The sequence below is a fragment of the Aegilops tauschii genome, chromosome 1 (genome assembly GCF_002575655.3).
Source record: "Aegilops tauschii subsp. strangulata cultivar AL8/78 chromosome 1, Aet v6.0, whole genome shotgun sequence".
NCBI lineage: Eukaryota > Viridiplantae > Streptophyta > Magnoliopsida > Poales > Poaceae > Aegilops > Aegilops tauschii.
In genome coordinates, this window is record NC_053035.3 from 401,119,447 (window position 1) to 401,131,898 (window position 12,452).

Below are 12,452 nucleotides of genomic sequence, written 5' to 3' on the forward strand. Positions count from 1 at the left end.
GAAATGAGGAGGTAATTGAGTTCTGTATTGACTATGTTCCTGACCTTAAGCCGATTGGTATTCCTCAATCGCGGCACGAGGGGAGACTAAGTGGAAAAGGCATGATCGGAAGGAAATCAACGATATGTATGGACGGTCATTCTATGACTGAAGCACACCACACAGTTCTGCAAAATTCCAGCTTGGTGGCTCCGTTCTTCGAGCAACACAAGAATATTTTACGCTCGGACAACCCGGGGAAGCCTAAATCCTGGATTAGAAAGGCCCACATGGAGACTTTCGGCAGTTGGTTGCGAAAACATTTAATGAATGACAATGATGTTGGAGATCAGTTGTACATGTTGGCCAAGAAACCATCTTCGACTATAACGATTTTCCAAGGGTACGAGATAAATGGGAATACATTTTACACCATCGCCCAAGATAAAAAGAGCACCAACCAAAACAGTGGTGTCCGCTTTGATGCAGCAACCGAGAATGGGCAAAAGGTCACATATTATGGTTACATAGAGGAGATATGGGAACTTGACTATGAACCCTCCTTTAAGGTCCCTTTGTTCCGGTGCAAATGGTTCAAGCTAACAGGAGGTGGGGTAAAGGTGGACGAGCAATACTGAATGACAATGGTGGATTTCAACAATCTTGGTTACCTTGACGAACCATTCGTCCTTGCCAAAGATGTCGCTCAGGTTTTTTATTTGAAGGACATGAGTAGCAAACCGAGGAAACGGAAAGATAAGAAAACGATCAGTACATCATGCGATGATCCAAAGCGCCACATTGTTCTTTCAGGGAAAAGAAACATCGTGGGAGTGGAGGACAAGACAGACATGTCAGAAGATTATAATATGTTTGGTGAAATTCCGCCCTTCAAAGTGAACACTGACCCAAGCATTAAGTTAAATGATGAGGATGCTCCATGGATACGGCACAATCGTAAGCAAGCAGGGACACAAGGGAAGAATTGATGTGTAATAATTTATTATACCAAACTTTGTTGAATGGATCATGTGAATTAAAACGTACGATGGCGAATCCGGATGATTTGTATTTGGTCGATGAACTGAATGATGTATCAAACCTTTTGTCAAACCTTCAAGGGATCGATGAACTGAATTTTTGATATATTATTTGTATTTTTAAGATTTTAAAATGAATTAGTTTTATTTTTCTGAATTTTTTTGATATATTATTTGTATTTTTAAGATTTTAAAATGAATTAGTTTTATTTTTCTGATTTTTTTGATATATAATTGTATTTTTAAGATTTTAAAATGAATTAGTTTTATTTTTCTGATTTTTTTGATATATTATTTGTATTTTCAAGATTTTAAAATGAATTAGTTTTATTTTGCTGATTTTTTTGATATATTATTTGTATTTTTAAGATTTTAAAATGAATTAGTTTTATTTTTCTGATTTTTTTGATATATTATTTGTATTTTTAAGATTTTAAAATGAATTAGTTTTATTTTTCTGATTTTTTGATATATAATTGTATTTTTAAGATTTTAAAATGAATTAGTTTTATTTTTCTGATTTTTTTGATATATTATTTGTATTTTTAAGATTTTAAAATGAATTAGTTTTATTTTATATGAAAAAGGACCTTTAGTCGTGGTTCGTGACAGGCTCTTTCCGCGCGGGAACGAAAGCGGCGCGAAAGAACCTTTAGTCCCGGTTGGGGACACCAACCGCGACTAAAGGTATCCTTTAGTCGCGGTTGGTGTCCCCAACCGGGACTAAAGGGTACCTTTAGTCCCGGTTGGTCTCCCCAACCGGGACTAATGCTTTTCCTATATAAGTGGCACTTAGGATTTTTCCACATTCTCCCCCGACGCCAACGCCCCTGCGCTTCGACGCCGCCAGGCTGCTCCTTGTCGCTGTCGCCGTTGCCACGCCCTGCCCCGTCGCCGCCCGCTCCTCCTCGCCGTCGCCAACGCCTCCCCGACCTCGCCGTCTTCAACGCCTCCCCGACCTCGCCCTGCCCCCAGTGAGCTCCGACGCCCTGCACTATCATCGTTGCCGCGCCCTGCCCCATCGCCGCCCGCTCCTCCTCGCCGTCGCCAACGCCCGCCGCTGCCCCTGCCCCTGCCGCCGCCGCCGCCTGCCTCCCGCCCCTGCCCCTGCCCCTGCCCCTGCCGCCGCCTGCCTCCCGCCGCCCGCCCGCCGCCGTCCTCCTCAAACAAAGAAAAGGAAGAACAAAAGGAAGAAGAAAAGGAAAAAGAAAAGGAAGAAGAAAAGGAAAAAGAAAATAAGAAAAGGAAAAAGAAAATAAGAAAAGGAAAAACAGAATAAGAAAAGGAAAAAGAAAATAAGAAAAGGAAAAAGAAAAGGAAGAAGAAGAGGAAAAACAAAATAAGAAAAGGAAGAAGAAAAGGAAAAAGAAAATAAGAAAAGGAAAAACAGAATAAGAAAAGGAAAAAGGAAATAAGAAAAGGAAAAAGAAAAGGAAGAAGAAAAGGAAAAACAAAATAAGAAAAGGAAAAAGAAAAGGAAGAAGAAAAGGAAGAAGAAAAGGAAAAACAAAATAAGAAAAGGAAGAAGAAAAGGAAAAACAAAATAAGAAAAGGAAGAAGAAAAGGAAGAAGAAAAGGAAAAAAAAGAAAAGGAAGAAGAAAAGGAAGAAGAAAAGGAAAAAGAAAAGGAAGAAGAAAAGGAAAAACAAAATAAGAAAAGGAAAAAGAAAAGAAAAAAGAAAAGGAAAAACAAAATACTTGGCAGTGCTAAACAAAAACTTCTATGCAAATTGGTGCTCAATAATATTATTTTTTAATTCCTCCTCCTCTATGTCCCCTTAATCTTATTTTTTAATTTCTTTATACTTAAAGAATTTTTACTACATGCAGGAGTGACATATGGCGGACGATAGAGCCGAGCCGCTTAGGGATCCGGAGGCTGAACGTTATTTAATGGGCATCATCAACAACGAGATTCCTTATGTGCCAGGCTCAGAATATGAGCAAGAAGAGGATGTAGTCTCTTCTTTTCTGAACCTTGACGGTGGAACAGACATTGTCGATGATCAAGAAGGTGAAGGAACGGACATTGTCGACGGAGGTCAACCGTCAACAAACGACGATCTCGAATTGCAAGTAGCAACCACCTCCGGCGAGGTATATATATACATTGAGCCTCTCGTGATACAAACTTACTGAAATGTGAATACATATGTATTAACGCGCGCGACTCTCTTTCTTTTTTTAGCCCTCGGCCGGATCGAGTACGATAAAGCGTGGCAAATCCAAGGTGATGAAGACAGGAGAAACATATGCCATTGAGTTTGTCAGTGAAACCGGCAAGCCCCTACAGCACACCTCAAAGTTTATCAACCAATGCGGAGTCGTTGTTAGAGACAACGTCCCGATCACCGTCCAGGAATGGAAGGAGCCAAAGAAGGCACGTCTTGGTTTCAGTTTTGTCGACAAGAGAACGAAAAAGGATTGCTGGAGAAAGCTTATGGAACATTTCATTCTACCTCCAGAATACAACAAAGTCGATGAATTCGGTAATGAGGTTCCGGGTGGACGTGAGAGGAGGAGGCTAGTTAAAGAGTTCGCTCTTCAGAAGATGGGCGAAGCATTCCGGAACTTCAAGAAAAATTTAACCCGTGACTATGTCAACAAGGGCAAGACTCCGGATTTCAATGGACAACATGAGAAACTGAAAGATGATTGGCCAGAATTTGTGAGGCAAAAGCAATCGGAGCATTTCAAGGAAATATCGAAAAAAAATAAGGATAATGCGAGTAAGAAAAAGTTCCATCATATTATGGGGCCAGGAGGATACCGCCTTTTGGAGCCTAAGTGGCAGAAGATGGAGGAGGACCTGAGGGTGCGAGGAATCCCTCTAGGTACAGAGGGATGGGACCCAAGGGCCAAAAGCTGGTGGTACGGGCATGGGGGATCGCTAGACCCGGAGACAGGGGTGTGTGTTCACCGGAAGAAAAAGTTTGCTCCCACCCAAGCCCTTATTGACGCAATGACCCAAGCTCAAGAGGGCTTGATCAAGTTCAACAGAGAGAAAGACGCACTGACAACAGCCCTCGGGAATGATGAACACGGAGGACGTGTACGAGGCAAAGGCAAAGTTCCGTGGAAAGTAGGGTCTTCCCAGGACAATGACCCGTACTGTTACAGAAGCCGTAAGAGAAAGACGGACCGGGATGCAGATCTTATGGCGAAGTTTGCATCGGAACTCCATGAGTTGAAGCAGACCGTGCATGAACTAGTAAAAGAAAAATCGGCTGCAGGGCCGCATGAAGATCATGAAGCGGATCACGGAAGCCAGCAGCGGAGAAGCAGCGTGGCTTCCACGGATGCCCCGCCTGGTGCTAGTGCACCGATGATCGAGATTCGTGCACCGGAGCCTCACTACCCCATGGATGATGTAAAGGAGATGAAAGAATGTGATCTGCATTATCCCGTGGGGAACGTTTCCACGAAGGTAGCTAGCGGCAGTGCTTTACCCTGTACACCTGGAGCACTCCACCACAACAACCCCATTGCATATGGCTATGCTCGTGTCACGGTGGAAGACATAGTCCAAGGGTTTGAGGACCTGGAGATTGACAAAGCTACACCCGAAGGGGAGAGAAGACTTGGAGATGTCAAGCGCCAGATCATTCTATGGAAAAAGAAGTACATAGTGTTTCCAGGCGAGGCGCCAAGGCTAACAAGTCCACCCCCCTCCGATGGTGGTGGTGGTGGTGGCGGTGGCGGTGGTGGTGGTCGTGGTGGCTCACCTACACCTCCTTCACGCCATTCGACGCCGTCCCCCGATCCACAACCTCCGGCGCGTACGACGCCCCCCAATCCTCCTCCGGCGGGTACGACGCCCCCCAATCCACCTCCGACGAAGAAGCAGAAGCAGGCAGACAGCAAGGAAACCCGCTCCTGGACTATTAACCCGGACCCTTATGTACCTAAGACCACAAGGGTACCGGAGCCATCACTGAAGCCTCTCCTCCCAAGGCCTTGGGAACTTAGTGAAGCTGAAACCAAATTGGCCGCGTCTGCTCATTATGAGAAATGGAAGGCGGATATGAAGGCGATAAAAGAGCCTGAGCCCAAGCAAGTATTCACTGAGAAGCAAAAGAAGTGGGCTAAGGATTTTTTGACGACACCGTCCCAAGCCGAGCTGAATATGCCTGACGACTATGGGCATGAACTTCGTAGGCAAGCAAAAATATTGAAGGAGGAGAAAGAAGAAAGTAAAAAAAGCGGGAAACAAGTTGACCAGCTCGGGATGCAGAATAAACAATCGATCCCCCCGCTCATAGTGAAAGCCGGTCCGGAAGAGGACCCCAAGATCATAGCAGCTGCGGCAGCACTTGGATTGACTGTAGCGAGTGCCATGAAACAAGCGTCCGAGATGGGTTTGACTCTTCGTGCCTTCTTAGGCCTTGAGGATGCGTCAGTATGTGAGATAGCATTACAATATGTGCGGAATGGGCCTCTCGTCGAGCCTGCGCGGGAAAAGAGTCTAACACCACAAATGCGAAATCTGCTACGTTGGTACAAGCAATTCATAACATGGGCCGACAAAGAATATGTTTATGCGGATGTTACAGAGGAGCATCACACCAAACGGTACTCTGTACAAGTTCATATGAGTGAATTGTTCCAGCTGTTCAATCTGCGCGACCTCGACAAATCTATGCTGAGTTGCTACGTTCTGTAAGTGATTTATTTCTACCTCATCTCGTTCTTCATTGCCTGCACTATATATATATATATATTGTCCTAACTATATTGTTGCGTACGCTATTATGCAGATTGAAGATTTAGGAATGCAAAATAAGAAACATCCATGATGTTTGGTTCATTGACCCACATATCGTTAATGGACATGTGTTACAAAATCACCCCGAAGACGTGGAGAAAGACTTGTACAAGTTTCTTAGAAAGCATCAACTCAAAAGTCATATTCTATTTCCTTACCATTTTGGGTGAGTGTTTCTCTCTTGTGCCCATTCTTTTTTGTTTACTCCATGCATGGTATGTCTAATCGATGAGTTATGCATGACTGTGCATGTAACGTGTCCGCAAGTTCCACTGGATTCTGCTAAATATTGAACTTCACACCTCCAGAGTTCTAATCATGGACTCTATGGATTCGGATCCAAAGCGTTGGGCCGACATGAGAAAAATGCTGCAAAAGTAATTATTTTCAATCATTTGAGCTCTATATCGATCGGTCTCTTTCGTTCATTTCCTAATATCAAGTAACTAATAACTCCCTTGTTCATTTAATTTTCTTTGCCTTGTAGGGTTTGGAGACGGTTCTCAGAAGAAATTGTCGGTGAATTCAAACATGAGCTAGATTTTAGAAGGTTAGTTAATGTGGATAAGCAGCCACCGGGGACCAATCTATGTGGATACTATGTTTGTGAGAACATCCGGAGACACACCACTGAGCGGAAGGCATCGGATAGCGTGCGGAACGCGACGGATAACTTGCGGAGGAGGCTTAGTCCAGAAGCTCGCTTCCGACCAATTCAAGATGAATTAGCAGGATTTTTCATGAGGGAAGTCATCAATCCTAAAGGAGAACACTATACCGAGGACGAAGAAATTTATATGCATACCCGAGATTGAAACTTGTTCGAAGTTGTATATGGTCATCCATCCTAATTGTGTATGGAAACTTGTTCGAAGTTGTATATGGTCACCCGAGATTGAATATATATTATATATTCCTCTTGAATTCTTCTTGTTTGAAATTTCATATGCATGTATATAGTAGCGTAGAATATGTGTACTGAAACTTCATCAAAATTAAAATAAAACACAAAATAAAATATAAAAGAAATAAAACACTACAAATTAAAAAGAAACCAGGTTTAGGGGGGCTAAAACCCTAAACCTGCGGAGAAGGCCTTTAGTCCCGGTTAGCCACGAGAACCGGAACTAAAGGTCCTCCGCCCCGACGGACCCCTGGCGCCCACGTGGACGGGCCTTTAGTCCCGGTTAGCCACGAGAACCGGGACTAAAGGTCCTCCGCCCCGACGGACCCCTGGCGCCCACGTGGACGGGCCTTTAGTCGCGCATATTTAGTCCCGGTTGCACAGCCGGGACTAAAGGCCTTTGCGAACCGGGACTAAAGGCCCATTTTCTACCAGTGAGTTTAAATGCAGCTTATATATACAGATCAAATCCACCATGGTTATGGTTAATACAAAATTGAAAAGATGGTTAGTACGTGATAGATTCCATGAATTTTAGAAATGAACCCGTAGATTGTATCACCTTCAAAAGTTATTTGATGACACTTCTCCTTTTGCAAAACATATTGCAGAATCAGATGAATCAGCCAAGATTGTGTTGAAACGTTCAAAGGACGTATGCCTCGTCAGTGACGCGAATCTAAGCTAGAACGCCGAAAAAAGAAACATCAGTAAAATGTCCAACGACCGAACGACCACCCAGCAAGCATCCTCGCCAGGAGGTTGTAGTAAAAGGTACCACGGCCGATCCTGACGGAGCCCCCCACGAACACCACCACTCGCCATCGACGGAGGGCACAGCAAGCCCACCACCAAAAAGAGCACGGATGACCGAGTAAACAACAACCACCGATCTGAATACCAGAAGATCCATTCCAGAGAGACCTTCTAATGAACGGCGACCAATCAATTGTTACAAACACGGCAAAAATGACAGACAGAAATTCGTTCCGGAAATTATTCAATAAGCGGCGTGTTATCGATAATAGAAGGAAGGAAACCAACGGAGACAGAACACCACAAAGTCTGCAAGAAGAACGGCAAGAAGAAGAAGAGAGACAATCACGGCAAAGTCGAAGAAACAAAGAACACACAAATACGGTTCGCAAGATGGAGATCTCTTGCGCCGGCGACGCACCTCATGCAAAGATGGCAGCAGCACATCTTCAAAATATGGAAGACCCAAGCGGACCAAAATATGGAAGACGAACGACGGCAGACACACGCGGAGCAGCTCCAACAGATTGAACACCCAACGAAGAGCCAATGAAATCATGGCCAGCCAACAACCACACACAGAGAGAGTCCTGCAGTAGACAGGCGACCCGGACGCCACGATGGCCACGTGCTACCAGAATCCCGCATGGGCCGTGGGCGCTGCCGGTCAACGGCCACCTGCACCACCTCGCCGCAGCCCTCCCACACCGCGCTCGCACAACGGCCCGCTCATGATGCTCCGCCTCAGCGAGCTTGACGCCGCGGTGGCCGTGGGCACTGCGGGTCATGGGCCACCTGCACCACCTGGCCAGCGTCCTCCCGCAACGCGCTCGCGCCACGACCCGCCTTCGCCTCGGCGAGCTCGTCCCCTGACGGCACACACGAGATCATGAAGACCCACGACGCGTCCTCACGCGTCATTTGCGTCCTCCAGGCCTCTACATTTATGCGGCAGAAGGCGTACCGCGATGCGGCCTAATCGTCGCGTCCTAGCACGACGCATGGCGGCAGCTTTGGAAGATATCCACCGTCGAGATTGTCCTCCGCTCCCCCCACGTCCAGTCCAGTCCTTTGCCCCGCCCCGCGATGAGGAGCTCGGTCGCCTCCTCTACTCCGTCGCGGCGGCATCGGCCTCACCTTAGCCGGAGAACATGACTGAGCACACATAGGCATACGTCGCGGGCTACATGTGCGCGCCATCGTCGGCGCCGGTTCAAGTGCAGGACACGTACCGGAGGAGAGGAGGGAGCCGAGGCATGAGCAGGCCATTGGTCTTGGCGGCGTCGGCAAGCGCAGGCCAGTGGTCGGCATCCATGACGGCGGCGCCGGATCGGACGACCTGCACTCCTGGCATCCATGACGGCGGCGTGGCATCTATGAGACCATGACGGCGGCGCCGGATCGGACGACCTGCACTCCTGCAGGCAGCTCCATGGACCATGGCTGGGTGGAGTAGGGGAGGGCGGCCGCCGCCGGAGTGAACAGAAGAGCGGCTGGCCGGGGAAAGGAGGAGGTGGAGCGGGCAAGGTGCAATGAAGATCAGCCGAGGTGATCTACATATAGGGAGGCAGACAGCAATGGAGATACACATAGAAACTCTTCGAGAGAAAACTTAATAGGCGGCGACCGCTCATTGGAAAGAGACACGTCAAGAATCACCCACCGCCCATGCATGCATGCACTAAGCAGCAAAAATCAATCACGCCACGCATCTATGCCCCCCGCAACCAATCAGAGCACACACAACGGCACATTCATCGACAAAGAAGCATGCACATCACAGGTGGTGACCGAAGCCCACGCGGACACGCAGAACATAAGGAATGTCGGGTGGCGAGGTCAACCCAACGCGGTGGCCCACACGCAAACAAAATCGCTGTGCACACCAAGACAGACGCTACACCCGTTAAGAAAATTTGAAGCAGCATTCTACATCTACCGCCGATTTCTACACAGTGAACACCCAAAATAATACACGTGCTGCTGGCCAGGAGTTCGATAAGTCCTTTTCACCCAAGTGGTCAGACCTCGTCGCGTAAAATTTTCCAGATATAGTGGCTTGGGTATTCGTAAGTGTTAGTTGAATGACGAGTGGGAAGTTAAGGATAATCGCAATTGATACACAGTACTCTCTGCAATGGCAATCATCTTATGGAACACAATGTCTGAGTTCTGGCCATTGATAAAAATTCCTGAAATTGAGAACACCGGGATGAAATGGCTATTGCATGCTATAAATGGCCTTCCGTAAACAGAAAGAGCCATGTTGCTTATATGGTTTTACATACGGAAACGATAAGAAACGAACGTCAGATTTTAAGGATTTCAGTCCTAACGTCGTCTGTACCGTTGATCTCTAGGCACGAATCTTATAGCGAAGAGATCTGATCATGATAAAAGGAAACTTTACATATGAAATTCGGAAATAATTTATAGTTAATAGCTGCATGGCGCAAGTGCTAACAAATCAAATAGTTCCATGCATGGCGGGATTGTAGCTTACCGAAAATAAGAAACACGGATAATAAACCCCCCAAAAAAATCACGGATAGTATCAACTCAATAATACCATTTTTGAGGATCAACTCAATAATACCATTTTTGAAGATCAACTCAATAATGCCATCGCAACTTTATTATTTTCTTCCGTGTTTTAATGATGCTATATATGACATATTTCCTTTGTTTTTGAATCAAGAGCGCCATTACCCATACATGTTGCCTATATAAGCAAGCCTGCCGCGCTCCCTCGCCGTAGTCGACGTGGTGGTGCTCAATGGCAATGGCAATGGCGCCCGTAGCACTTGCACTCTGCCTGTGTACCACCGTCCTCCTCTCCACTCCACCACCCGCCCAATCCTCCCCTCCCAGCCCGAGCCCTGCAGCGGCAGAGCCGACGTCGTCGTCGGAGTACAAGACGTACATCATCCTGCTCAAGCCTCGAGCGGACACCCAGGTCATGGACGACGAAGCTCGCCAGGGCTGGTACCGGTCCTTCCTCCCCGACGACGTGACCGCCCACGGCGAGCCGCGGCTCCTCCACTCGTACAAGACCATCTTCCACGGATTCGCCGCCTTGCTGACGGAGGAGGAGCTGGAGGCCGCGTCCAGGAAACCCGGCTTCGGGCGCTGGTTCCCGGACGAGATGATGTACCCCGCGACGACCCGCTCGCCCGAGTTCCTCAGCCTGAGCAAGGACGCCGGCTTGTGGCCGAAATCTAGCTACGGCAAAGGGATCATCATAGGGGTGATCGACTCCGGCATCGAGTCGCGCCATCCCTCGTTCGGTGACGCCGGCATGTCGCCGCCACCCGCCAGGTGGAAGGGCACGTGCACGGGCTTGGTCAGGCCCGTCCGGTGCAACAACAAGCTTATTGGCGTCAGGTCCTTCGTGGACTACAGCCCTGACGATGAGACCGGCCACGGCACGCACGTGGCGTCGATTGCGGCGGGCAACTTCGTCGCCAATGCCTCGTCGTCCCACGGACAGGCCGCTGGGACGGCCGCCGGGATCGCTCCCGGCGCACACTTGGCCATGTATAAGGCCTGTAGACCCACTGGGTGCCTCCGTTCGAACGTAGTTCACGCGATTGACACGGCGGTGGGCGACGGGGTCGATGTGATCAACATCTCCCTCGTCCGTGAGGCGGGAGTACCGCTCGACAAGGACGTTGTGGCCATTGGCGCATTCCGCGCGGTGGCCAAGGGCGTCGTCTTCGTGACTTCTGCTGGCAACGATGGCCCCGACCCGTCCACTGTCAACAACGACACGCCGTGGGAGATCACGGTGGGCGCCGGGTCGGTGGACCGGAAGCTCGCCGCCGGCCTTTTGCTGGAGTCAGGCGACCTGGTCGAAGGAGAGGCACTGGTACAGGGGCCCAACTCGACCGCTTACCAACCCCTCCACTACCCCGGCGAGGGTAACCTGTGCAGGAAGGTGAGCGTTGAGCGCACGAGGGGCCACATCGTGATATGCGATGATGCCATGGTTAAGGTTGACGTTCAGGCCCGCATCATCAAAAATCTCTACGACAATGGCGCGGCTCAGGTCGTGCTGATCGGTCAGGAGAAAGCCGGTTTCACCTTGGGCTTCAGGGAGTACGGTTCCTCCGTCGTGCAGGAGCCCGCCGCCGTCGGCCACAAGCTCAAGGACTACAGCCAGTACCCGGATTCCGCGGCGCAGGTGTTCTTCAAGGGCACGCAGATCGGCGTCGGCCAGTCGCCCACGGTCGCCTACTTCTCCAGCCGAGGCCCGAGCCGCGGCAACCCGCGCATCGTGAAGCCCGACATCCTGGCGCCGGGTCTCAACATCCTCGCCGCTGCCACGGAGAGTCCAGATCGGGGGCCTTTTAGATTCAAGTCCGGGACGTCGATGGCGGTGCCGCACATCAGCGGCGTGGTCGCCCTTCTCAAGAGCATGCACCCGGACTGGTCGCCGATGGCCATCAGGTCCGCCATAATGACCACGGCCGATGAGCTGGACAACGACGGCAATCCGATCATGAACGAGAAGCACGAGCCGGCGAGCGCATTCGCTGTAGGCGCGGGGCACGTCAACCCCAGGCGGGCCGTCGACCCGGGGCTGGTCTATGACCTGGAGGTTAGAGACTACGTCGGGTACGTTTGCCATCTTTTCGCCAGGGCCAGGCTCGACAACGACGACGACTATGCCGTGCAAGACATCCTCCAGGACCTGAACTTGAATTGCAGGAACGTGCCCCATCTATCGGATGTCGACCTCAACTACCCGAGCATCATGGTGCCGGCGAACACCACGGTGCGGCGGACGCTGACGAGCATGGGGCCGGCGGAGCAGTACACGGGCAGGTTGTCTATGGCCCATGACGTGGGGGTGGATTTCTCGCCCAAGTCGTTGTCCTTCTCGCGTCCCGGGGAGAAGCTCACCTTCCAAGTAAACCATCATGGGTCCGAGGTCGCAGAAGGATTCTTGATCTGGGAGTCGAATACGCACACGGTCCAAAGCCCACTCGTCGTCGTGCGTTCGTGA

At 49.3% G+C, this 12,452-nt stretch overlaps 1 protein-coding gene across 1 annotated transcript; it reads left to right on the top strand.

The window, feature by feature from the left end:
- The first annotated feature begins 10,589 nt into the window (after window positions 1–10,589).
- Window positions 10,590–12,452, top strand: LOC109781030 (subtilisin-like protease). The gene is made up of 2 exons (XM_073507263.1): window positions 10,590–10,796; window positions 11,151–12,452. The coding sequence occupies exons 1-2, from the start codon at window positions 10,590–10,592 to the stop codon at window positions 12,450–12,452; spliced, it is 1,509 nt and encodes a 502-aa protein (XP_073363364.1).

Excerpts from the sequence above, each read along its gene's own strand:
- LOC109781030 (XM_073507263.1), top strand. The coding sequence starts at position 10,590 with ATGATGTACCCCGCGACGACCCGCTCGCCCGAGTTCCTCAGCCTGAGC. Across the intron at positions 10,797-11,150 it reads GCACGGGCTTGGTCAGGCCC|GGCGTCGTCTTCGTGACTTC; the intron begins GTCCGGTGCAAC and ends GCGGTGGCCAAG.